Source organism: Panthera onca, chromosome C2 (assembly GCF_046562875.1).
Source record: "Panthera onca isolate mPanOnc1 chromosome C2, mPanOnc1 haplotype 2, whole genome shotgun sequence".
Taxonomy (NCBI): domain Eukaryota; kingdom Metazoa; phylum Chordata; class Mammalia; order Carnivora; family Felidae; genus Panthera; species Panthera onca.
This window is the reverse complement of record NC_138347.1, coordinates 59,798,909-59,825,779: the sequence shown is the minus strand read 5'-3', so window position 1 is coordinate 59,825,779 and position 26,871 is coordinate 59,798,909. Positions and strand designations below refer to the sequence as shown.

At 38.3% G+C, this 26,871-nt stretch overlaps 1 protein-coding gene across 8 annotated transcripts in view; it reads left to right on the top strand.

The window, feature by feature from the left end:
* The window catches only part of SPICE1 (spindle and centriole associated protein 1), a 59,640-nt gene that overhangs the window by 27,618 nt on the left and 5,151 nt on the right, over positions 1-26,871 (top strand). For 7 of the 8 annotated variants that reach the window (XR_009612350.3, XM_060639987.3, XM_060639988.3 and 4 more), the window contains 8 exons: positions 7,965-8,155; positions 8,315-8,452; positions 9,023-9,288; positions 11,472-11,603; positions 15,193-15,340; positions 16,228-16,452; positions 23,432-23,922; positions 26,559-26,742. Coding sequence is in view for 7 of the 8 variants with exons in the window: in XM_060639987.3 (XP_060495970.3) it covers positions 7,965-8,155; positions 8,315-8,452; positions 9,023-9,288; positions 11,472-11,603; positions 15,193-15,340; positions 16,228-16,452; positions 23,432-23,922; positions 26,559-26,742 (1,775 nt within the window). In the remaining variant the exon portion in view is untranslated. The remainder of the gene's footprint in view (positions 1-7,964; positions 8,156-8,314; positions 8,453-9,022; positions 9,289-11,471; positions 11,604-15,192; positions 15,341-16,227; positions 16,453-23,431; positions 23,923-26,558; positions 26,743-26,871) is intronic. The other variant, XM_060639989.3, reaches the window with a different exon arrangement.

The window sequence follows — 26,871 nt, the reverse complement described above, 5'->3', positions numbered from 1 at the left end:
TTTTGATTTATTAATTAGAGCTACTGTTTTTCTGATGTCTTCTTATCAATTTTCACTTTTATCTTCGCTTCTTTTAGTTTTCTTTCATTTACTTTGCTTTTTTCTACTTTGCTTTCTTTTGCAGTTGGTAATTTAATATATTTATTTTCATACTTTATTTTTAATTGATAAATACGTTTAAGGTTCTGAATTTTATTCTGGTCTGTGCTTTAAATGTGTAACATATATTCTAATACGTAGTGCTTTATTATTTTAGAAATTAGGTAATTTCAGTTTATATTTTTTCTTTTACCTAAGAGTTGTTTAGTAGAAAGTTTTTTTTTTTTTAATAAATTTTTTTTTTTTTAACGTTTATTTATTTTTGAGACAGAGAGAGACAGAGCATGAACGGGGGAGGGTCACAGAGAGAGGGAGACACAGAATCTGAAACAGGCTCCAGGCTCTGAGCTGTCAGCACAGAGCCCGACGCGGGGCTCGAACCCACGGACCCTGAGATCATGACCTGAGCCGAAGTCAGACGCTTAACCGACCGAGCCACCCAGGCGCCCCGTAGAAGGTTTTTAAAAAATGTTTCCAGACAGAGGGGCTTCTTTGTTTTTGGTTTTCTTATTTCTAGTTTTATTATACTCAGAGGGTGGTTTATGATATTTCTACTTGTAGAGCTTAATGATGTTTTCTTTGTGGCCTAATATATGATTAAATTTTTGTGAATGCTCCATTTGTGTGCTTGAGAAGAAGGTAGATTCTATATTAACAAGGTGTAAAGTTCTATATGTATATCCATAAAATTTACTTCATTGATTATGTTGTTTACTTTTTCTGTGTCTCATTTTTGCCACAATGTTATATATTGAGAGTAGTGTATTAAAGTCTCTGTTAGTGTTTTCTATTTTTCTTCGCATTTGATGTTTACGTATATTTAATTCTCTTTGTAGTTGAATACCTTCATCCTTGTATGGGTGACTGCTGTGTTTTTTGGTACATGGATATCCAGAAGTCTTGTATCCTCATTGTGAAGTATGGCTTTTAGCATTATGAGTGTCCTTTTTCATATTTAATACCTGTGGCTTCAGTTCTACTTTGATATCAGGAGTGAAATCTCTGCCTTCTTGCTTCTAATTACCTGGTTCATCTTTGCTCATCCTTTTATTTTAGCCTTTCTAAATTGTTGGGTGCTGGGTGTGTCTTTTATTTTCAGCATAGAGTTGGGTCTTGCCTTGTTAGCCAGTTTGAGAATCTTTTTTTCTTTAATTAGTAAAGTAAGCTTGTAATATTTATTAATATGGTTGATGTGTTTGATGTCAACTTTGTCAGATTATTTTATAGTACTATGGTGTTATACTGTAATTACGGTTTTCTTTCTCTTTGTGATGTTTTCTCTGTTCTCTTTTTTTTTTTTTTAATTTTTTTTTTTTTTAACGTTTATTTATTTTTGAGACAGAGAGAGACAGAGCATGAACGGGGGAGGGTCAGAGAGAGGGAGACACAGAATCTGAAACAGGCTCCAGGCTCTGAGCTGTCAGCACAGAGCCCGACGCGGGGCTCGAACTCACGGACCGCGAGATCATGACCTGAGCCGAAGTCGGCCGCTTAACCGACTGAGCCACCCAGGCGCCCCTTCTCTGTTCTCTTAAAAATTTCTGTTGATGTCTAGGAAGTTGGTAATTTTGTTCTGGTTGGTTGCCTTTATATCTACCTTTTATAGAGGGTTTCAGTCCCCTATTTTCTTTAATCTTTTGTTGTCTGGTGTGTTGGCATTAAGTGGTATTTTGACTTCTACCTGCTTCCTGTACAACAAATAAGTTATTCTGTATTCTCATTCTTTCCCTTTTCTCTCAGGCCTTCTCCTCTTTTAGCTGCATATTTTTTGCTTTGACAGAACATAAAACATATTATTCTTCCCTGTGTATTGCCATTTTGGTTTTAGTTTTGGAGCTACAATTAAATATAGTAAATGGTCATCATTGGTCTTTTTTTGATGTTTCCCTAGTTAACTCTTGGTTGGATCTGTCAGGGCTCATGCTATAGCATTTGTGAATATAGTATTCCTTGAGTTCTTGAAAGGCTTAAAAGTTTGAGGGACAGCTTGGCCAGATAGAAAATCTTTGATTGATGCATTGTTTCTTTGAATTTCCCCATTTTCTTGAAAATGTTCCTCCATTCTTAGTTTGCTTTGAATGTTGCTTTGACAAGTCTGATGCTCGAATAATGTTCTTGCCCTTATAAATAATTTGGCATTTTTATGTAGGTACTTAATTTCCTTTATATTTAAATTTTGTTTCTTCTGTCTTTAAAATTTAATATTGCTAAGCTGTGTCTTGGGCTTACCTTTCCAGGTCAGTTTTTCCAACACAGCTGTCCTTTTTGTGTATAGATTCAGTTCTTTTCTTTCTTTCTTTCTTTCTTTCTTTCTTTCTTTCTTCCCTTGGATTGTAGTTTCAAATATTAGTTTGATATCATTGTTTTTCTTTTTCAGAGCCTCCTTTTATATACATAAAATGATGTTTCTTGTCTTCTATTTCTAGTACTTTCTAACCTTTATTATTCTTCTATATATTTTTTTGTTTTCCTATAATTCTTCAGTCTTCCTTATTAAATGTTTATTTAGCAATTCTCCATTGGATGCATTGTAATTTAATCTTTATTTCTGAGTTTTTCTTTTTCTTCTTATTCTTTCCTGAGTTCAGTCACTTCTTATTTTGTTTCTTCTTGGATTTTGTCCATATCTGGTCTTAGTGTTGGAATTTCTGATTAAAGATACATATCTCGAAATGCTTGTTTAAGTATATTTAATTCCATTTAAAGTGTTTTGTCACAGTTTATTTTCTGCTTTTTCTTTGGAGGGGAGAAATTTTTATTAGCTGGAATATTTCAATTAAATTTTCTGTTTTGTTATATTGTCTTTGTATGGATATAGACTGTTTTAGTTTGTGTATTTTGTGGAGAGGGTTGGGGGTTTGGGGTAGTTTTTCTCTCAGTTACAGTGAAGCAGAGTTATTTTAATGGGTGCTTTTTTTTTTTAAGTATCAGTAGGTGGAAGTTGGTTTGTCTTCCAGTACTGTTGTTCTTTTTTGTCTTAAACCGTGCTCCCTAGTTAAATGTGTTAAGATAATACACTTCTTTTTGCCCTCAGCACTCACCTCCTAAGAACCCTTCTTCCTTCCTGTTCACATCAAGAAGTGATGCCCTTCCAAGGTAGACCACCTTGGGTTCCATACACTTCTTAGTAGTATTATGATGCTTAGGTTTGGGGTTTTGTGTGTGTGTGTGTTTTTCTTTTCTTTTTAAGTATTTGCATACCTAGAGTATTTGCATATTTTCTTTTTGGAGGTAATTTTGTCACCATTAGGCTCTCAGCTTTCTTCTTTGTGCAGTCGTTTTGAACTGTCCTCACATCCAGCTAGAGTTTCTGACAGGAACTCAGGAAATATCTTTGCTGGAACTTGGTGTGTGTTTTTCTACTAATAAGTAATTTGAAGTTAGTAGTATTTTCTGTATTCCAGTAATGTAGAAGGTATGGGTTATATGCTGTTTTTGCTCTTCCTGTTGCTTGTCTCGTGGGTTTTGGCATAGAGTGATTCAAATTTAGCTGGTCACCGTTTTCTTAAGGACACCTGGAAACATGTATCATCTTTTAAGCAGTTTTTTCTTTCAGAACCCAAATACAATTAATCTTATACAAATTGCTTTTATTCTTTACATTTGAATCAAATTACTGTTTTTTATTTGGGCAAGGTTAGTTTTATCTCATCAGTTGTGTGAATAGACAGTTTCCGTTTTTTTTTGAATACCTAATATCTCAAAATGTTACTTGTTAACTATTAAACATGAGGTATCAGAAGAAGCATTAGACTTGGAATCTGGAGGGTAAGCCTTGGGTTATTTAACAGTTGGATAATCTGTAAGTTTGTATTTCCTCACTTGTAAAATATGAGGGTTAGAACTCTAAGGTGCCTTCTGGTTTGAAAATTTCTGTAAATATATGTTCCTGTGTGGTGTAAAACAACAGAAATTTATTCTCTCACTGTTCAGGAGGCAAGAAATCTGAAATCAGTTTCATCGGACCAATCAAGGTTTTGGCAGGGCTACATTCCCTCCAGAGCTCTAGAGGAGAATCTGTTCGTTGGCGCTTCTAGGGTTTTTTTGTTTTTGTTTTTTGCTTTTGTTTTTGTTTTTTTTATTATTTTTAAAAAATGTTTTATTTACTTTTGGGGGGGTGGGGCAGACAGATGATCTGAAGTAGGCTGTGAGCTGACAGCACAGAGCCCCATGTGGGGCTTGAACTCACAAGCCGTGAGATCATGACCTGAGCTGAAGTTCAATGCTTAACTGACTGAGCCACCCAGGTGCTCCTGCTTCTTCCGGGTTTTGATGGCTGTTGGTCTTCCTTGGCTTGTGGCTGCATCATTCCAATCTCTGCCTCTATCTTCTACCTTCCTCTCTTTGTATGTTAAAGTCTTCCTTTGCCTCTCTTGGACATATCTTCAGGTTCTACCATAGTGCCCCCAGTGGCCCACATGCAAAATTTATAATTACCCTCATTCCAGTATTCCCCGGTGTCTCAGCATGAACTCAAGTTCAAAATCTCCTCTAAATGTTATCAACTCAAACCAAATCTTAGCATTTAAAGGAAGTATGGGTGAGCTCTGAATAAGAGCCATCCTGGGCCAGTATTCCTCTCTGTGGATGATCCTGTGGAATTAGAAAACAAGCTATCTGCTTTTATTTATTTATCTTTAAATGTTTCTTTATTTTGACACAGAATCCCAAGCAGGCTCCATGCTAATAGCATGGGGGTCGATTTCATGAACCACGAGATCATGACTGGAGCCAAAATCAAAAGTCAGACACTTAACTGACTGAGCCACCCAGGCACCCAAACAAGTTATCTGCTTCTCAAATGCAATGATGGAAGAGACATAGGATAATTATAGACATTGCCATTTGAAAATCCAAGGAAGAAAGGGGTCACCAGTCCTAAGCCACTTTGAAACTCAGCAAGGCAAATTCCATTAGGTTTCAAAGCTGGTAATAATCTTTTGTGACTTGAAGCTTCACCCTTTGGATCCATGGCTCTGTCCTTTGGGCCTGTGGCTCTGTCCTTAGCCTATGCACGCCTTTATACCTGCAGCTCTGGCTTTGAAGTCACTCTTCATTTTCCTTGAAGCCCATGCTTACACCAAGTAATTTTATCAGCCTGTTTGCTGACTATAGAATTTTGGGAGTTTGACACCCTTCCTTCACTTTATCCTATCTCTGTCCCTTTCAGTCCAAGCTGGCAGTATTTCTGCAGGTATAACATTCTCAAGAGACTTTATGGGTCTCTTTTGTATGTTGTATGCCATTAGATAAGAGGCCTTCCAGAGATCTTTCCTGGATAATCGCATCTATATTGCTGGCCTCTGTTGAGATCATTGAGGGGATCCATGAGTCAGATGCCTACTCTTTTCATATTAGCAAAGCATCGTTCAGCCATGCACTTGACCTTCTGTCCAGGGTATGCTTTCCTAATAGTGTCTCCTAATTTGAGCATCTTCTGCATTCTGGACAGGCTGAAAATTTCTCAAATCATCAAGTTCTGGTTCCTTTTGGCTTAGTAGTTCTTCCCTCAATGTATTTATTTCCTCCTGCATTTCACTCTAAGTAGCAATAGGAAAGCAGGCTGTACCTTCAACTCTGCTTAGAAATCTCCACAGCTAAATATCCAAGTTCATTGCCTACAAGTTCTGCTTTCTACACAACTCAGCTAAGTTTTCTGCCATTTTATAATAAGGATTGCCTTTCTTCCAGTTTAATAACATGTTTCTCATTTCCTTCTGAACCCTTCCTCCAGTGGTAGGGTCTTTAATAGTCATATTTCTACCAGTATTCTGTTATGATGATCGAGGCTTTCCCTACCATGTTCCTCACTTCCTCCTGAACCCTCAGTGCTGGGGTCTTTAACATTCATATTTTACGAATAGCCTATTTAAGGCAATCTAGGATTTTTCTGTCATTCACCTAAAAATTCTTCCAGCCTCACTGTTTTCAAATTCCACAGCTCCTTTCACATTTTTAGTATTTTGTTACGCTAGCACCTCATATCCAGGTACCAAAGTCTATATTAGTTTTCTGTGGCCACTTTAACAAATTACCATAAACTTGGTGACTTAAAACAACAGAAATTTATTCTCTCACAGTTCTAGAGGCCAGAATCTGAAGTCAGTTTCACTAGGCTGAAATCAAGGTGTTGGTATGGCCACATTCCCTCTGGATACTCTAGGGAGAAATCCAATCCTTGCCTCTTCCAGCTTCTGGTGGCTGCTGTCCTTCCTTGGCTTGAGTCCACATACCTCCTGCCTCTGCCTCTGCCTCTGTCTTCACATTACCGTCTCTGTGTCAGAATCTCTACGTTTCCCTCTTATAAGGATACACTTGATTTCATGTAGGGCCCATCCAGATAATCCAGGATCATCTCTTTTTCTCCGGATCCTTCTTAACTTAATCACATCTGCAAAGGCCCTTTTTAGTCAGATAAGGTAACATTCATAGGTTCTGGGGATTCAGTTGTAAGTATCTTTGGGGAGGCCATTCTTAAACCTACCATAAGTAGCATTGTATCATTTTTCTTATTATTTCATATAACCTGACTTTTAAAAGTATAAACATTAGAGACAGTGAGTTCAGATTGGTGTGGACTTTCCTAACTTGTGCAGAAATCTCATTACAGCACTTTTCTTAGGATTTATCCTGAAGGTTGGACTTAGAGCTAATACTGTTTTACAGAGAACTCTTTCTGATGCTTTGATAACTAGCCCCCTTTGAATGGATTGCATTATAGGCCTTTTGCTAAATATGTTTCGTAGCAACTAATGTGCAATGTGCATAATTTGCTTGAAGGCAACTCCCTTAGGTTGACATTTGTGGAGCCACTAAATAAGATTTCCCTTTTCCTCTTTTTTTTTTTATAACAGTTTTATTGATTTATAGTTCACATACCATACAATCCACCCACATAAAGTATAATCAATGATTTTTAGTATATGCAGAATTGTGCAACCTATAGTCAATTTTAGAACATTTTCATTACCCTAAAGAAACCCTATATTCTTTAATAGTCAAACCCCATTTCCTCCCAAGCCCTTTAGCCCTGTCTGATCTATCAGATTAATCTATTTTCTATCTCTATATATTTGCCTGTTCTGGACATTTCATATATATGGAATCATTCAATATGTGATCTTTTGTGTCTGGTGTCTTTTACTAAGCATGTTTTCAAGATTCATCCATGTTGTAGCATGTATCTTCGCTTCATTCCTTTTTATGGCTATGTAATACTCCATTGTGTGATTGTAGTACGTTTTACTTTTCCACTCATCAGTTGGTGGACATTTGGGTTGTTTCCACTTTTTTGTCTCCTGCCTCTTCTAAGCCTCCGTCCAACTGAGAAAAAGACAAAGGAATCAGGTGATTGGAGATAAAATATCAGCCTTATCAGTACTAAAGATGATTATAGCAAAAGGCTTAGTGCTCTAACTCCCTGTACTGCAAGCTCTTCCATTCCTTCCCCTGCTCCCAGAGACTCAGGGCAGAGTCTGCTCCAGTCCCTTCAGTTCAGCGATGAGCGGAGGCTATGTTCTGAGGATAACCTTCACAGGAGAGAGAAAATAGAAAAGACCAAGCCATGTATTTTCTCTGGGAAAGAGGGAGGAGGATGGGGCCCATATCACCGAAGTCCAGAAAGGGCAAATTGCTCCTGTGATTAGGAGCCATGTAGGTAGGAAACTGGGAGGAAGATGGAGTGATTTCTTCTAACACTAAGAAGACTGGCATTTTAGTCATCTGTCTTATAAGTTGAAGAAAATGTATTTTTTCTTTGATTATGAAGTATTAAAAGCTCCATCAAGCAAATATGTAAGCAGTTGAACAGTTTAAATGACAGCATTTATTAATTTTAATGTAGCTTGTTGTCTCATAATTTATAGGTTCCTCCACCAACTAAAGGAAGATAATTCTGACTTAATTAAAAAATTGTGGACTGATATTCAGCAGAAAATAACAACACAGTCACAAGTAACAACCCTTCCAGAAACTCCATCATCTGCTCCTCCATCAGGGGAACAAAACGGTTTGCTCCCCCATTGTCTTACTTCTCCCAGAACAGTGACTTGTTTTAGTATGTTCTTTTTTAAACATAGCAATTTTTAAAGCAATGGTATTTAGTCTTGACTGTCTTTACCTAATTGAATAAGATACTGATAGATCTGTTAATTGGAATGCTTAAAACTTTTTTGTTGTTCACTGGAGATTCTTTTGGAAATACTTTTTCTTTTAGCTGCTCTGAATGCTACCAATGCTGTCAAGAGAATCCACACCAGGCTCCGATCTGAAGAATCTACTGAGACTCTAGACTCAAGCTATGTTGTGGGACAAGTGCTGAACTCAAGGAAGCAAAAACAGTTGTTAAATAAAGGTTCAATCCCTTAATTTGCCAAGATGAATTAGTAAACACATAACTTGATACAACTTCTTTAATCTCTTAGTAAAGTTTTTCCCCTTAAACTCATCCAGTCAGAGCCAACTGATTAAGACTTTGTTGAATGGTGGCTAAGAAATGTTCTATGCCATGTAACTCTGTAGAAAGATAGTTTTAGTGTCTTTGTTATACACAGTGTAAACCTGTATGGATTTTTATGGCAAAATGGTTATAACTTCTATACAAACCTTTTATAGGGGCGCCTGGGTAGCTCAGTTGGTTAAGTGTCCAACTCTTGATCTCGGCTCAGGTCATGATCTCACGGTTTCATGAGGTCAGGCCCCACGTTGGGCTCTGTGCTGACAGCATAGAGCCTGTTTGGAATTCTCTCTCTCTCCTCTTTCTCTCTGCCTCTCCCTGACTTGCACTGTCTCTCTCTCAAAATAAATAAATAAACATTAAAAATTTTTTGTTTATAAATTGTGAATAACAGTCAAAGGTTTCTCTAGTAGCTTTCTGGTATAATTTTTCTTGGTCTTATAATAGAATGACTTCTCTCATTATCAGTGAAAGGAAAACTGGATTCTCATGCTCCTTCCAAGCAGAAAAAGAGCATACTAACAGCTAGCACAGCCTCCACAGACTTACCAAATAGCAATAATTCCAGCCTGGATGTCCTCAAACACATGATAAATGAAGTGGAACATGAAATGGAAGAATATGAACGGTGTACAGGACGTGAGGTCAAGGGACTGCAAAGTAGTCAGGGTCTCACAGGCTTCACTCTGTCTCTGGTGGGCTCCCTCTGTCGCCTGGTTCGGTACCTTAAAGAGGTAAGAGCAAGAAGTTATTAGAGTCTCCTCTTCAGGGTGCGGGTAGACATGCTTAGAGTTGTTGTTTTTGTTTTTGTTTTTTTTTGTTTTTGCTCTACCCTTAATTTATTGCAGTCTCCAAATGAAATATAGTCAAATCTGAATAGCTTTATTTAAAATATCTCCGCATGGGGCGCCTGGGTGACTCAGTCGGTTAAGTGTCGACTTCGGCTCAGGTCATGATCTCGCAGTTCGTGGGTTCGAGCTCCGTGTCAGGCTCTGTGCTGACAGCTCAGAGCCTGGAGCCTGCTTCAGATTCTGTGTCTCCCTCTCTCTCTGCCCCTTCCCTACTTGTGTTCTCTCTCTCTCACTCTCAAAAATAAATCTTAAAAAAATTAAAAAATAATAACTGAAAAATAAAATACCTCAGCTTTAGATTATCTGCAGTGAAGTTTTATCCTCTTAATTTTCCTCTGCATGCTGATTTATGTATCATCTAATATACTGATACATGGTCAGCTAAGTGATGTTGATTTTAATATGAGCTTTAGTAAAATATAATTAGAGGGGTTAATCTGCTATAAATAAGATCATGTCTTATGCTGATATTGAATATTATTGTTTGGCAGTATTAGATTCAGTAGAACTACTCAACGTGTCCTCCTTCTGATGCTTTTTCTGCTTCCTACTCCCACTTTAGTTGAGTTTAGAGAACGGCATACCTGTAATCTATAGACACAGATGGGAAAAGTTCTTCATGTTATCTGTGTGACTAACTCAGGCTTTGCATTAGTGTCTGAAGTGGGAAATATTTTGTTGTTGTGAAAATAATTTATAAAACTAGCAGGAATTGTTTTTTAGTTCATTTGTGAATAATCAGTCTTCAGAATGCTGTGGAATTAGAGTTGGGTAAACATTTCATCTTTCAAAAAATCTATTTAAACTATTATTTTTTTATACATTTAAATTTGTTAAATACAACAAAAATGTTCAAGGACATTTTATTATTAAAATTGTTGGTTCATTGCTCTAATTCAAATTTTTTTAAATGTTTATCCATTTTTTGAGAGAGACAGAGCACAAGTGGAGGAGGGGCAGAGAGAGAGGGAGACACAGAATCTGAAGCAGGCCCCAGGTTCTGAGCTGTTAGCAAAGAGACTGACGTGGGGCTCAAACTCATGAACCATGGGATCATGACCTGGCCGAAGTTGGATACTCAACTGACTGAGCCACCCAGGCGCCCCAGTCTCTCTAATTCAGATGTTCCAATTTCTCTGGAGATGTCCTCCTAAAATTGCTTTTTAGTGAAATATTTATTGTATGGTCAGACTTAGGAAAGTCTTCACATTCTTCCACCCTTAAGTTAGGAATCTCTAGGAGTGTACTTTTGGCTCTCTGAAAGTATTACAGGTTTAGATGCATATACTTTTTAGCTAATCACTTGCTTTATGAAGTTAAACCATTTAGGCCTGTCATTTATTTTTAATTTTCTTTTAACAAACTTAATTTTTGAATTGGTGATGCATTCATACAGTATGAAATTCAGAGAAACAGAGATACAGATAAAAATTCTAATTCTCACCTTTTTTTTTTTTTAATGCTTATTTATTTTTGAGAGAGAGCGAGTGTACACACAAGAGGGGGAGGGGCAGAGAGGGAGACACAGAATCTGAAGCAGGCTCCAGGCTCTGAGCTGTCAGCACAGAGCCCCTCGCAGGGCTCAGACCCACAAGCAGTGAGATCATGACCTGAGTCAAAGTCGGATGCTTAACCGACTGAGCCACATAGGCGACCCCTAATTCCCGTCCTTAACTTCCATTTAATGGGTCTGCTTCCTCGGCGCCAGCTCTGACGACCAGGTGTGAGTGTGTCCTTCTAGAGATGCTCTGTGTGTATTCAACCAATATGTATATGTACTTCCCCTCTCACTTCATTCTGCAAAAGTTGTAGTCATTTAATTCCGCATACCATTGTGTTTATTGTGTTCTATTTAAAGAAGGGAAAAGGATACAGTATTTCATTTTAATGAAATATAAACCTTTTAATAAAATATTTCATTCTCATTACTGTCACATAATATATACTCTGTAAGTATTTTTTTGACAGCTTTGAGTAGAAACTTTCAGTTTTCGGTACTTGATGCTGTTGATAGTAGTTTAGTTTTGGATGGGAGTTTTATTGATGGAAGTGGATTTTTTTTGTAGAGTGAGCTCCAACTGCGTAAAGAAGTGGAGACAAGGCAGCAACTGGAACAAATGTTAGGTGATCATCGAGAGCTCATTGATGCTCTTACAGCTGAAATTCTTCTTCTCAGAGAAGAAAATACCGCGACCCAGGTACTTAGATGCAATCTCAAGCTTTTCTGTGTTTAGTATCATAAAACGTCTAAGGATATATAAGATTCTCCAATGGGTGTTGTATGGAAACCAGTTTGCCAATACATTTCATATTAAAGAAAAAAAAAGAATATATAAGATTCTCTTCTAGTTGCCTTTGGTTTTGTTATGCTGATGTGATTACCTCTCACTTCTTTATTATCATCAATGGTAGCTTTTATTGAACATTTATTACATTGGAGGTACTATAGTAGAAACTTGGACTTGAAATACATATAGAATAAATCTACTGTCTTTAAGAAACATATTATTTAGTGGGGAAGACAGAATCTACATTTAAATGGTAACTACCAATATTCTAGTAGTTGATCCAAAATGTGAAATAAAAAAATGTTATGATAGCTACTTTTAATTTCAAAACATCAGGGGATACCATTTGAGGAAGCTTGCTGTAATCATATGCCATTTAAAATTGTTTACAGTATCTTCACATTTATTATAGAAGTCCTCTTTGCCACTTGTCTGGATAATTGCTTTTTTTTTTTTTTAAACGCTTAGACAGGGGGTGTCTGGGTGGCTCAGTTAGTGAAGCATCTGACTGTTGGCTCAGGTCGTGATCTCATAGTCGTGAGAATGAGCCCTGCATCAGGCTGTGCACTGACAGCGCAGAGCCTGCTTGGATTCTCTCTCTTCCTCTCTCTGTCCCTCCCCTGCTCATGCGTGCTCTCTCTCTTTCTCAAAAACAAAACCAAAAAACTGAAAATAAAAAAAATTTACACAGTATTTCTTCTAGGAAATCTTACTGCCTCAATGCTATGTTCTTCATTTGTGCCTTTTGGATATTCTTTGGATATTGCTCTCCACTCTGTGTGTCTATAGATTTGCCGAATGTGGATATTTCATATAAATGGAATCTTGCAATTTGTGATCTTTTGTGTCTGTGTTTTTTTTCATTTAGCATAATGTTTTCAGGGCTTATCTATGTTGTAGCATGTTGTCAGTAGCTCATGACTTTTTTTGTCCACTAGTATTCCATTATGTGGATACACCACATTTTGCATATCCATTCATCAAGTGATGGATTTTTGAATTGTTTCCACCTTTTTGTATATTATGAATGAATAATGCTGCTGTCAACATTCATGTACAAGTATTTGCGTGAACACAGGTTTTCAGTTCTCTTGGGAAAATGAATGGTTTTTAAATGTACTAACTGGCTCAACAAATCTTTATTGATTTGGGCCTGGCACTGTTCTAGGTGTAGGAAGTACAGTAGTGAACGAAGAAGAAATCTTTACCCTTGTGGAGTTTATATTCTAAATAAATCCTGGGGAAAAAAAAAAAGTGGAGTATATTGTAAGTTAGATGGTGGTATGTGGTATAAAGAAGAATAAAGCAGGTAAGAGGCATAGCAAGTACCTAGGATGGGAATTGTAATTGGGGTGGGCCATGCCTGTGAGGAAGGCCTAAAGGAGGTGAGGGAGCGAGTGTGCAGGTAGCTAAGAGAAGAGCAGTCTCGGCAGAAGAACAGCAGGTGCAAAGGTCTTGAGGTGAGAGCGTGGCTGTTGAGCTCAAAAGCATGAGGACCAGAATGTCTGGAGTCGAGTGTGGAAGAGTAGTAGGAGGCAAGAGCCAATAGATAAGCTGTGTCATGAGGGCTTGCAATCTGGGTAAGAATTTGGGTTTTTATGTTGGGTGAGAAGGGACACCACGGAAGGGTTTTGAGGAGAGAAGAGATGTGATGTGATTGAGGTTTTATGAGGATCACTGTGGGCGGCTGTGTGGAGACTAGATCAGAGATCACTGCCCTTTCTCGGTTCATGGTGCCCTTATTGTCTCAAGATCCCCATAGGCTGAAAGAAATACCCAACAGTTTCCTTTATTAAGTAGTTCGGCTCAAACTACTTAGTAAGTATTTATGTCTCAACAACTTAGATGCTGTTTGGAAAAAAACCCACAAAATATCAAAGTATTGATAGAAAAAGTTCTATTTGTATTCATGATTAAATAACCACAATTATTTACTGATGGGATATGTCTACCTGCTGGGTACTGTACAGCTTCTCAAAGCTTGGAATCATTTTGGATATTGCCATTCTTATTTCCTATTCCACAGTAATTTTTATGCAGTGTTGCTTTTTATCATAGCAGCTACTGACAGCCCAGCTTCATGAAGATACGACATCATGAAAAGGAATGTATTTTGATCTAATATGGAAGCTGTGAACCACCTCAAGCTAGGAGTTCACTGGTGCCTGACAGATGTTGAGCAGCAGTGTTTTCCTTAAAAATATAAGATGTCCTGGGGCGCCTGGGTGGCGCAGTCGGTTAAGCGTCCGACTTCAGCCAGGTCACGATCTCACGGTCTGTGAGTTCGAGCCCCGCGTCAGGCTCTGGGCTAATGGCTCGGAGCCTGGAGCCTGTTTCAGATTCTGTGTCTCCCTCTCTCTCTGCCCGTCCCCCGTTCATGCTCTGTCTGTCTCTCTCTGTCCCAAAAATAAATAAAAAAAAAAAAAAAAAAAAAAAAAAATAAGATGTCCTGTGGTGCCCCTGTGGAGGCCCAAAGTGCTTCAAACCTTTTGGGGAACAGTATAGAACTAGACTCTAGGTGGTCAAACATGGAAGCAGAATGTTACAGACAGGAGTTAATGAAATAATCCAAGTGAGACATGGCAGCCTGGTCTAGGTTGGAAGTGGGAGAGGCTGTGAAAAGGGACTAAATTGTGAATGTATTTGGAAGGCAAGCAGTAGGATTTGCTGATATGGGGCCAAGGAGAGGATGTGAGAGAAGAGTCAAGGATGATTCCAAAGCTATGGACTGAATATTTGGAAGGATAGAGGTGCTGTTGATGAGGTGGGGGTGTTCAGGGAGAATTTGGTTGCGCACATGTAAAGTTGGAGCCTATGTGAGTTCTAGGTGGAGATGCTGAGCAGGTCATTGGAGAGGAGTGTGGAATTTGGGAAAAAATTTGGGCTGGTATGAAATTGTTTAGTAGATTTCATTCACTAGTCCTACCAATAATACTTCTGACTTCTGGCCATCTCTGATTTTTATCAAATGTCTGTACCTCTTGGATATATACATATATATCTATATATATGTATATATATAGATATATATGTATATATCTATGTATGTATCTCTTCTCTCTGTATATATTTTCTCTTAACATTATTTTATATACGTTACTATAAACACTTACAGGATCACGTTTTTTCAGTTTAAATGCCCGTATAATATTCTGTTAAATTTCCTCCACCTGATATACTTGCCTCTTGGGGTAGCTTGAGTCAGTTGATACCATCTATATAAAAGAGGTTTTATAAATCAAAAGCCCTATAAAAGGTTAATCCTTATTATTCTGGCAGTGTATTTATTAATAATATTCTGTGATACATTTAACCATTCTTCTATCATGAGACTTTTAAAATATTTATGATTACGTGTTCTTACAAAGGCACTATTTTAGTGTTTGAATGGAAGTTCAAAGTTCCTAGACTATTTAAGATAATGATATGGTTATACATATCTAGGTGATGATTTGATGTCTGATATGTCAATGATGTTATTTAATTCTTTTTTCTCCAGGCAAGGCTTCAGCAGTACATGGTCACAACAGATGAGCAACTTATATCGCTCACACATGCCATGAAGAACTGTCCTGTGATAAAAAGCAATGAAGAAAATCAGGCATCAGAAAGGGGATCTACGAGTAGGAAAATTATAGACAGTCCAGGTAGGTGTGGTCTTATTACCCCAGGTTGGTATTAAAACACTGATAGAGTAAACAAGACTGTAAACTTACGTGGAGTTATTGGTTGTTGGTACATATGCAGCACTGTCACTACTTTGTCAGTATGGCAATGGCCACTACTATTTTCAGCTAATATTTATTGGGTTATTGCTGTATGCCAGGCACTTTTTGAGTGTTTTACATGTATTATCTCATATACCCCTCATAATAGTCTTATGAGGTAAGTATCTTTGTTATCCCCATTTTCTCCATGAGAAAACCAAGGCTTAGAGAGAACTGGTAACTTAGCAAGATCATACAACTAGAAAGTAGCAGAACTTGCTTCCTATACCAGTGGGGCTTTCGTGCCAGCACTTTTCATCACTGTGCACCAGGCTCAGGAGGAGAGGAGATGGTCTTGGAAAGAAAAAGAAATACCGGGTTTTAGAAATTCTGATGGTTTGAAAACCTTTCTTCACTTTGTGTACCTTCATATGCCACAGGCTGAATAGGGCATTTAGGCCTTTTCATGTTTTTTGCTTCTAAGTAATATCTTGATGAGTGTCTTGTGTGGAGAGTGTTTTATGTATGTAGGAGTGTTTTCTCATGAGGGATTCTAAGAAGTGGCTGAGTAAAATTTGACTTGTGTGAGATACACTCAATGGCTAGGGCAGGCCTAGAGGGCTAGGGGCCACCAGTGCTTTTCTCAAAAACGGCCTCTTCTTCCCGGTGCTGCCCCCTCACGAGTTACGGCTAAGGAGGATGTGGCCTAGAAAGTGAAGGCTCTAGAATCCATGTGATTTTACCTTTTATGGAAATGCATGTAAGTATAAACACCTGCAGTGTGTCCATGGTTTCTTTAAGTGCTAATGGCCTCTCATCTTCTTCAGAGGGCCCAGCTGTAAATGCTGACGTCTCTGTGCCGTTGGTGTTCCGAGGGGAAGAAGTGGCTGCATTGGCACAGGAAGACTTGCCTGTTAAACTGTCTCAGGTGCCAGCCCCGCCGGGTAGTGCGAACGTGGCCACCAGTTTTCCGGCACATGTATTTGAGCCAGCTGTGTTGTTGACACCACCCAGGCAGAAGAGCAGCTCCGGATTCTCTCCCTTGCAGGAAGGTGAGCAGGCTTCTTCTAGAGTGGTGTGCTTGTTGCCTTTTTATGCCTTAAAAATGTAACACTGTGTCCATTTTTACCTGATGAACTGAATTTTGAAAGCTGTTGATTGCCACACATAATCTTTAAGCTGGAGGAGGATTTTTCAGGGTTGTTTATATCATGTGTGTTGTTACATCAATGGTGAAGTATCATGTTGAATTTCATTATGTATCTGTTGTGTTGGACATTGTAAATATTAAATCAGATCAAAGGATCAAAGTCCTCAGCATTAAAATGCCGAGTAAGGGAAATCTTCTTTTCCCTATGTTCCAGGAACATAGGAAAGGGTAAGAAACAGGAGGAGATTATCCTCCAGAGAGTAATGAAAGCTTAACCAAAGAAGGGTAAGAGCTGTGACTTTTAGGCATTTGTAATTCAGATGTGGTTAACATCTTTCTCATGGAAAGTGTTTAGCTTATTAGTCAGTTGAGGTAATTTTATAATGAAAATTAAAAATAGCTTTAGAGCCACTTTTTGCAGGACATATATAAAGAATAAAAACATTTAAATTTAAAATTAGGTCAGAGATTCTTCACTTGGGGGCTCATGGATGGTCTTTAGAAGTTCCATGGAATGCTTCATTGTTTGGAAAATTATATTTATTTGTCCACCTGTGCATTCTTCTAGAACTATAGCCTTTTTTCCCCCATTTTCAGAACAGTTCTTTAATCAAAAAAGTACCTTAGACTCTTCTCCAGTGTTTTTAGAGAAATATTAATTCAGCCTTGATTTGCCTACATTTTTATTTCTTTAAAAAGAGTGTTTACATTCTTGAATAGGGGAACAGAATAATAACTTTTTTTTTTTTTTTTTGAGAGAGAGAGAGAGAGAGAGCGAGCGAGCATGAGCAGGGGAAGGGCAGAGAGAGAGGATCCGTGCAGTGACAGTGTAGAGCCCAGCGTGGGGCTCAAACTCATGAACCATGAGATCATGACCTGAGCTGAAATCAAGTATGGCGTTTAACTGTCTTAACCACCCAGGCGCCCCCACAGTAATAGCTTTTGTTGTCACTGGGACTTACAAATTTTGTCAGATTTTCTGTACTTTTCAATAAAGGACAGGAAGAGGCATTAAGGTTAAAGAAAATGGCAAATCCTTACCATTATAAAATTTGTCTTGGCATTTAATATGTGATTGCAGAATCTGTCAGATCTGCGTGGCGTAGGGAGACAGTGCTAGACTGAGAGTCAGAAGTGCTGAAGTCTTGGCCAACCCAATGACTAGCCGTGAGGCATGCATTTTCTGCATTTCATTTTCCTAGCTCTAAAGTGAAAGATTTTTCTTTTATCTTTAATGTTCCTCGAGCTCTGTAATTCTGTGATTCAGTATTTCCTCTTCAGAGGCTACAGAGTATTGTTAAGTCTTGTTAGATTTAGGAAATATGATTTCAATTCTGATTTCTGTTCAGGTTAGATTTTCATTCCTTAAAGTAATCTTTCAAATGTTTACATGGTATTAGTAAGCTTGTCTAATGATCTCTTTTGAGATATTCTAAATTATTTTCCATTGGTGATAGTAAAATAGCTTGAAATTCTTTTAAAGAAATAATGACGGTAAATATTTTTACTCTGATTACAAATAATACTAAATGTTTACTAAAGCAAATTATTTGGGGACTATTATAGACAACACTTTGTTAGCAGGTTTGCACTGAAAATAACATTATACATTTCTTTTACAGTGTGCAGATAGGATAACCTTTGAGTGTGTATTGTTAGTTGAAGTTTTATATTTTCAGCATTTTGTTTAGAATGCTCGCATGTAAAGAATTGTTCAGTTAAACTGAACATGTGGATAAAGGTAGGAGATACACAGGGCCCTTGATCAGCATTTAGTTGTGCTCTAGAACAACTCTGCCTGATAGAACATCCTGTAGTGATGAAAATGTTCTATGTCTTTTCCATTCAGTATGGTAGCCACTAGCCTCAGGGGACTGTTGAGCACTGGAAATGTGGCTAATATTACTGAAGAACTGAATTAATAATTTTACTTTAATTAATTTGAATTTGAATTTGAATAGCTGCATATGCCCAGAGGCTATCATAATGGACAGGCTCACTCTAGAATTTCCTGTCAGAGATATTTTCCTTTAGCTACTAATCGACTTCTACTTACAGCCACACTTTTTGAAAGAGTAGTATATTAAGCTGTTTTCATTTTCTTATCTCCCATTCGTTTTTTACTTTCGGATGTTAATTCTAATTTATATTTCCATGTGCTTAAAAAAAAAAACACATACAAGGGTCTCTTCCTCTTTCATCTTTAGGCCTGTGCTAAGAGGGAATCATTTTTTTCCAATTTGATTTCTGCTTATCTTGTGGTGGTCTCCATAATTAATATAAAATATTTTTGTATTTCTTTGCTTAGATGTCAGTTTACACAATAATTATAGACTCTCCTTTATTAAAGAAGAGGGTTTAAAAATTTTATTTTTTATTTTATTTTTGAGAGAGACAGAGCGCCAGCAAGGGAGGGGCAGAGAGAGACAGGGAGACACAGAATCCAAAGCAGGCTCCAAGGGCTGAGCTGTCTGCACAGAGCCTGACTTGGGGCTCGATCTCACGGATGGTGAGATCATGACCTGAGCTGAAGTCAGACGCTTAACCGACTGAGCCACCCAGGTGCCCCGTATTAAAGAAGAGGTTTTAATTAACATTAACCTACTTCTCTAATTTGGAAGATTACATTTTAATTTTTAATTCTTCTGTTGTTTAACTTTGTGTTTTCAAATACTTTTTATTTCTTCTTGGTTCACTTTAGGCAGTATATCTCAGCTTTCTGCTATGTAAGACAAAGATCCTGGCTCCCCTTTCTGGCTCTCCTTTGCTTCTACTTCCCACCTTCAGTCAGCCTACCTTTCCTTTTACAGGATCACAGTTGGTAACATTTACGTTGTTCCATTACCACACTTACGTCTTCTGTGTCTTGTCTACAGATGGATACTGAAAGTTGAAAACAAATGACAATTATTTTTTGTTTTGTGATCCATTGTTACTATCAATCCTTGTGCCACAGGAAGGAAAAAGTTCTTCTGAAGATCAAAGTGAAATTTGTGTGTGTGTGAATTTCTTTATTTCACTTCATCAGTTGCTCAGAATCTTTAAGCTTGCTCTGCATTTATGGTGACTTTCTTGCTCAGTTTTTGTTTTGCCTGGAATTTCAAATTGCTCTTACCTCTTGTTTTCACAAGAATAATGTGCTTTACACGTGAATAATATCTTCTGGTCCTTATACTGTCTGTGGCATGGAATCCACTTTCATCTCAGAGATACTTTGCAAAAGCTCTTCATCCCCTGGTCTGGTCTTGACTGATTGCTCGCTGGGCCCACTGCACGCCTCTTATCTTGGGAATTGCTAACATTACACTCCTGGATTGCATCTACTATTTCCTGGATGCCATTTCTTCTTCTTCTTTGGTTTTCTCCCTCAAGTTTTTGAAAGAAATCATCAGAATGGGTATATAGAAGGTAAACCCTAAGTTCTTAAAAATTAGAGAATATTTTTACTTTTCTATTATACGTGGTTGATAATTTGTCTAGATACAGAATTCTAGGTTCATATTCGTTTCCCCCTGAGAAATCAAAGGCATTGTTCCACTGATTTTTAGTATCTGGTGTTATGGTTGAGATGTCAGATGCAATATCTAATTTTTATTTCTTTGTATTTGACCTACTTTTTCTCTGTGGAAGCTTTAGGGTTCCTTTGTTGTAATTCTGGCATTGCATAATGTGTGTCTAAATAATAGTTTTGTTTTTTTTTTTTTTTTCTCATTGCACAAAGAGGCACCAGTGAGACCTTTTGGACTAAAGACACATGAATTTCTGCAGTTTTAGAAAACTGTATGTTGACCTTTTGGATTATTTTCTTATGTATTTAGCTTTATATCTTCCTTCTTATATTCTGGAGGATTTTTTTCATTTTGTGTTCAAACCTTTTAGATTTCTTTAATTCACCAAATTGTATGTTTAATTTCTAAGCAAGAGCCCTTTCTTATTGTCTAATCTGTTTTCATTGATGCTTATTACAACTGCATTGTCTTCTAGAAACTCTCTTCTGAGTAGACCATTTAGAATTTTGTTACATTATCTTCTGTACCTGGATTTTCCTTCTCTTCCTCTTAGTCTCTTGTTCTGTTTACCTATCCTGGTTTTTCTCTTTGTGCTGTCAGTTTTCCTCATATGTCTGGTGTTACTTCATGGCCCATGATAGTTAAGAATAAATGACATGACTGAATGTTATAGGTGGTTGGCATACATTTGCTCTTCTGTGTAGGTGAGTCTTGGTCTGTTTTCCCAGTAGGCTTTCCCTTCAGCAGTTACTTTGTATATGTGGACATGCTCTGTTAACTGCTGGCCTCCTTTTAGGGTATGCAATATGCAGGTAAGATCGAGCTGTTCTACTGGGGCTACCACATTTACTTTCCCCAATGCTGTTTTGTTGTTGTTGTTGTTTGTTTGTTTGTTTGTTTGTTTTTGCTTTCAAGGATGGGTGGGGGTAAGTAGTGAGCACAGCCTGACTGACATAACCATACAGTAGACGAACTTCCAAGTTATTCTCCAGTTTTCAGTCCTACTTCTCACTTTCTCCCTCTGTACTGTCGTCTTTGAGCTAACAGCCTTTTTAGGGTTCCCCCAGAAAGACTGGCTTTTACCTGTAGCTTCCTTAGAATACATATATGTGTTCAGCACCGTGTCTTCTGCTCAATTTCATTCTTTCACATCCTTCTCATCTACTTTCAGTCTTTCAGAAATGTGTTGAAGTGTCTCATTTGCTAATGACTCTCTTCCTAGACCATTATCTTTACTGATGTGGATTTTAAAATTTTTTAAATTTCATTTCCTTGTTGTCAGTGAAAGGAAGCGAGCCTATGGTATTGAACTAGGAGCATCTGTCTCCCCAGTTCACTCCCTATTAGGTCATTTCACCTAAACTACTCTTGCTAAGAGCTCTGGTGGCCTCCACGTTAATAACTCCAGTGTATTTTTCTTCTGTCTTTGTGTTCTAGTTCTTACAGTAGCATTATATATGATTAATATATAATCATACCACATTTGTTTCCTTCATACCACATTCTTATAATATTTCTCTCTCCTTTCTGGCTGCTCCATTTCAGTCTGCTTTGTTTGCTAGCTTCCCCTCCTTTTTTTTTTTTAATTTTTTTTAATGTTTATTTTTGAGACAGAGAGAGACAGAGCATGAATGGGGGAGGGTCAGAGAGAGAGGGAGACACAGAATCTGAAGCACGCTCCAGGCTCTGAGCTGTCAGCACAGAGCCCGACACAGGGCTCGAACTCACGGACAGTGAGATCATGACCTGAGCTGAAGTTGGACGCTTAACCGACTGAGCCACCCAGGCGCCCACCCCCCCTCCTTTGTGAAGCTCTAAACACTGACTTCCTTCTTTGTTGGTATTGGTTTCTTTTCTGACTCTATTCTTTTTCTCCAGATAATCTTGGCTTCTAATACTATGTATATGCCAGTGACTTCCAACTTTGTATCTTAGCCTAGATGACTCTCTTGAGTTCCTGACCCATGAAGAATCCATCTGCTTGGATGGATATTGGGATAAATCATAAGGCACCTTAAACTTATCCTGTTCAAAATGGAATTCTTTTTTTTAAATGTTTATTTATTTTTGAGACAGAGAGACCAAGCGTGCATGAGTGGGGGAGGGGCAGAGTGAGAGGGGGACAGAGGATCCAAAGCACTGACAGCATGGAGCCCAATGTGGGACTCAAACTAACGAACCCTGAGATCGTGACCTGAGCCGAAGTCGGTTGCTTAACTGACTGAGCCACCCAGGTGCCCCCAAAATGGAATTCTTGGTAGCTTCCGTTCCCCCAAATCTGTTCTTATCTTCTCCATCTCTAAATTGTATCACTACCCACTCAGCTGTGCGTGCCATCTTGATCGGTGTTTCCTTTACTCCCCACTTCTAGTTCATCACTCTTAGTTATGTTGCTAAAATGTTTCTCAAATTTATTCACTTCTCCATCTTTGTAATCAACATACCTTCATCAGAGCTACTGTCATCTTTCTTCTAGACTACCATGGCTTACTGGTCTCCCTACTTCCATTCCTGGGCCTTCCAAATAACCACAGCATTTATGAAATATAAATTGAGTCGTTGCCAAACCTTCTCCAGGTTTCATTGCTCTTTGATTAAATTATAAAATTCCAGGGGCACCTGGGTGGCTCAGTTGGTTAAGTATCTGACTTCGGCTTAGTTCATGATCTCACGGTCATAGGTTTGAGCCCTGCATCGGGCTCTGTGCTGACAGCTCAGAACCTGGAGCCTGCTTCAGATTCTGTGTCTACCTGTCTCTCTCTGCCCCTCCTCTGCCTATGCTCTGTCTCTCTGTCTCTCAAAAATAAATAAATGTTAAAAAAATTATAAAATTCCTAACATGGCTTAAGTTTCTGTATACCTCTCCAGGCTCATATTTTTCCAGTTCTCCCTTATTGCTGTGCTATGCTAAACTCGCCTCATTTCTTTGCTCTTTCCTATTTTGGGACCTTCACATATGTTGTTCTCTCTGCCTGTAATGTTTTCGCTCTGCTTTCTGCCACATACGTAACCATTTAAAAATTTTACTTCTTCAGAGATGCCTTTCCTGACCATCCTCAGTTTACATTAGGTATTTATACTCTCCCTGCCCCCAGGATTCCCTGGTATGAATTAATACATGTATTAAAATGTGAACTTGGCAGGTTTTTTTTTACAAGGATACTGACGAAGCCTTAAGGAATATGAAATTGTCTGTGATTTGATTGTTAGAGGTGGCATTGCTGAAATATTCCCTGCTGAAATAATTCAGGCATTCAGAAGCCAAACCTGTCTACTGAAATACATCTCTAACTACCATGATGAGTAATGAAAAGATTATAGTGCGAATCTATGGTTAAATGATGCATGTTTATTCTGTTATTTTATCTACAGTATTGAGGAGGACTGTTCAAACTCGCCCTGCTCCACAAATTCCTCCAACTGTGGAAATAATTGAGAAGGAACAAAATTGGGAAAGGAAGACTTTACCTACTGGCACAGACAATCAGAATCCAAATGAAGAAAGTCACCTCTTCACTCAGAGGTGGAGGGTCTCTCACATGGGGGAAGATCTGGAGAACAAAGTCCAGGCTCCTTTTGTTAACCTCTCACAGCCCTTCTGTAGTTCCCATTCACACACTCAGCAGGCCAGAAACCCCGAGTTCTCAGAAGAGCCCCCGGTACTGGGAGAGGGGCAACAGCTTAGAGCAAATGAGGCGTTAATACAAAGAAAGGACATCATGGCCCGGATTGCAGAGTTGACACTGCAGAACTCAGCTATCAAAGCACATCTGAATAATATTATTGGGCCAGGAGGAGAGCAAGGGGATGGACTTCGGGAATTAAACAAACAAGAGACCAGTCATGCAAGTGACGTGGCTTCAGTGAGTACCAGTTAAGGATTGACTAGTAACATTTAGGAGTTTAACTATATTGCTGGAACATCTTAAGGGCCTCCTTTCCTGAAGTGATCCTGGATATCTTTGAGGCTGCTACTCGAAGGTTTATACTTAGTCATGTCCTCATCACAGAGTAAGGAAAAGTTATTTATCAGTTTATTTAACACATACAGTAAAAGAGGATAATATAAAATAGAACACAAGGAAAATGAATGAGGAAAATAGGACAAGGTAAAATATGAAAGAAAGCCAAAATTAAACTGGGAATGAAGTTGTAAATATAAAATGTAGAATTAGTATGAATTGAAAGTCTGCCACACAGCTACATTTTAATTGAAAGCATTTCTGCTCTTAATTTTTTTTTAATGTTTGTATATTTTTGAGAGAGAGAGAGAGAGATAGAGCATGAGCAGGGGAGGGGCAGAGAGAGAGAGGGGGAGACACAGAATCCGAAGCAGGCTCCAGGCTCTGTGCTGTCAGCCCAGAGTCCAACACGGGGCTCCATCCCATGAACTGTGAGATCATTACCTGAGCTGAAGTCGAATGCTTAACCAACTGAGCCACCCAGGTACCCCAAAAGCATTTTTACTCTTAAAGGGGCTTATACAAGAGAATTATGTGTAGCTGGCCCTCAACTCATGAGCAGTTAATTTTTTAGGATGCAGAATACATTTTCCTATAGAAATGATGTTTTAAAGGATTATTAAAGTGAGACTTTAATGTATGTATGAGTCATCTGGAGATTTTTCTAAAATGCAGTTTCTGATTAAATAGTTTTGAGATAGCACCTGTGCATTTCTAGTTAGTTCCCAGATAGTAGACTGAGGATTCTACTTTGAATAACAAAAGTCTGCTTATTATAGTCCAGGAGTTTTGTAAGTTAAATAAACTGTAGGCTAAGCTGGTAACTTAAAATCTTCATTTTCTTGTTTGTGGGGAGAAAAGGAATTCTAAGTTCCAACTGGTAAGTGTTTATACACACATGTTCTCATGCTGGTCCTAGTGATGGGGGAGACTTCCTTTTATCCCTTCATGAGCCAAAGTGGCTCCTGTGAGGGTTCTGATAGGGGATGGGATAGTGTTTTGGCAGTGGGAAGGAGCTGGGCACCTTTATGGATTAGGGGGGCTCCAGAGGGGATTGCTTCTATAAAGAGCTTTACCAATGTTAGATTTGGGGCTTCTATGAGGAAGTTCAGAAAGGGGCGGGGGAACAAGGGCCACTTCTGTCAGCGCTGGCTCCTGGGAGATAAGGGCAATGTGAGTACGGAGTCACTGAGTTATTACTCGGTCAGAAGGGACTAGCAGAAGAGGAGAAAAAAATTAGGAGTGAGGAGGACATCAGTGTAGATGTGTGTAAGTACAAATTGCCTTAATTTTGAGTCACTGAAGGTGTTTCTATGTTTACAGAGTTTTGACAGTTATTCAAAACAGGTTAACTAAGTCTTGGTTTTAAAAAGGCAACAGAGTTAAAAATTGAATTTGCCTTCTTGTCTAATTAGTATATAGATCGGGCTAGTGGACACAGTCTAATATTTTTGTTTTCACCACCCTCTTTGTCATAATCAGAATTACAAAATGATCTTTACATTGTTTTGCTTATCTCTCTCTTTTTTTTTTTTACTAATGGGCATAAGCTACAAATTAGTGATTTCTATTAGGAATTGTTTTTTTCCCAAAGGGACATATTTAACTAAATGAAATAAGAATGACACATATATTCCTCTCAGGAAGTTTCATACTAAATGTTATATTCCACATGTATATGTATATGTATATGTGTTTTTTTTCACTCTACCTCCCATATTCCTTTACAGTCATCACCTTTCTCAAATTAGATCTCTGAGGCCAAACGTGGCCTGGGGAGGCTGACCTGTGGTCAAGGAGAGCGATAAGATTCCTAGAAATCTTTGCCAAATAACTCATGGTACATGTATGAAGATTGGGGTGACAGAAGCATCTCTCAAGTACAGCAGATCCTCTTTTGTATGTTGCGATTCAAACTGCACATCTGTCATTACAATTATTCAGAAGCCAGGTCACTAGCAGTACTGTCTTTGCTCATGTGATCTTTTGTGCCCCTCAGCAAATGTGAAGAGATACAGGAAAGCTTTGCCTTACAGTACTCCCCATGGAGAGAGGGAGTAGAAGGTCTGTGTGGTACCAGTAGCAGAAGGATTCATATCCCTTTCCGTTAGCCCTAGTTTTTCTTTTTTTTTCCTTTTTTTTTTTTTAATGTTTGTTTACCTTAGAACAGAGAGAGAGACAGAGCATGAGCAGGGGAGGGGCAGAGAGAGAGAGGAAGGCGCATAGTCTGAAGCAGGCTCCAGTCTCTGAGCTGTCAGCAAAGAGCCCGACTCTGGGCTCGAACTCACAAACCATGAAATCATGACCTGAGCTGAAGTCGGACACTTAACCAACTGAGCCACCCAGGTGCCCCAGCCCTAATTTTTCAATTAAATGACTTGTAGATTTTATTCTTTGCCTACTATTCAAGTTTACATATAGCAAGGGTGGTGAATACTAACTAGCTGGCTTTTAGTGGAAGAGTTTATGTTTACAAACAGTCAAAATTGTTTGGATTATTTTTGATATGGAATTTGTGCCTTTTTTTTTTTTTTAAGACTTACCCAACAACACAGCCTTTCACACCAAGTAGCATGGAGGAACGGATTGCAGAATTGAATCGGCAGAGTATGGAGGCTCGTGGAAAACTCTTGCAGTTAATAGAGCAACAGAAACTTATTGGTTTGAATCTTTCTTCTCCACCAGTATCACCTATTCCATCACCTCTCAGAGCATGGACTGGTTGGTCACAAATTCATGATTTAAAAGCTAGACACATGAGAGTTTTCACTTTCTTGATTTTGAGCTGAAAGAAATCTCAGAGCATATATTTCAGTGCCTTCAATTTTACATAGAAAGAAATAGACCTGA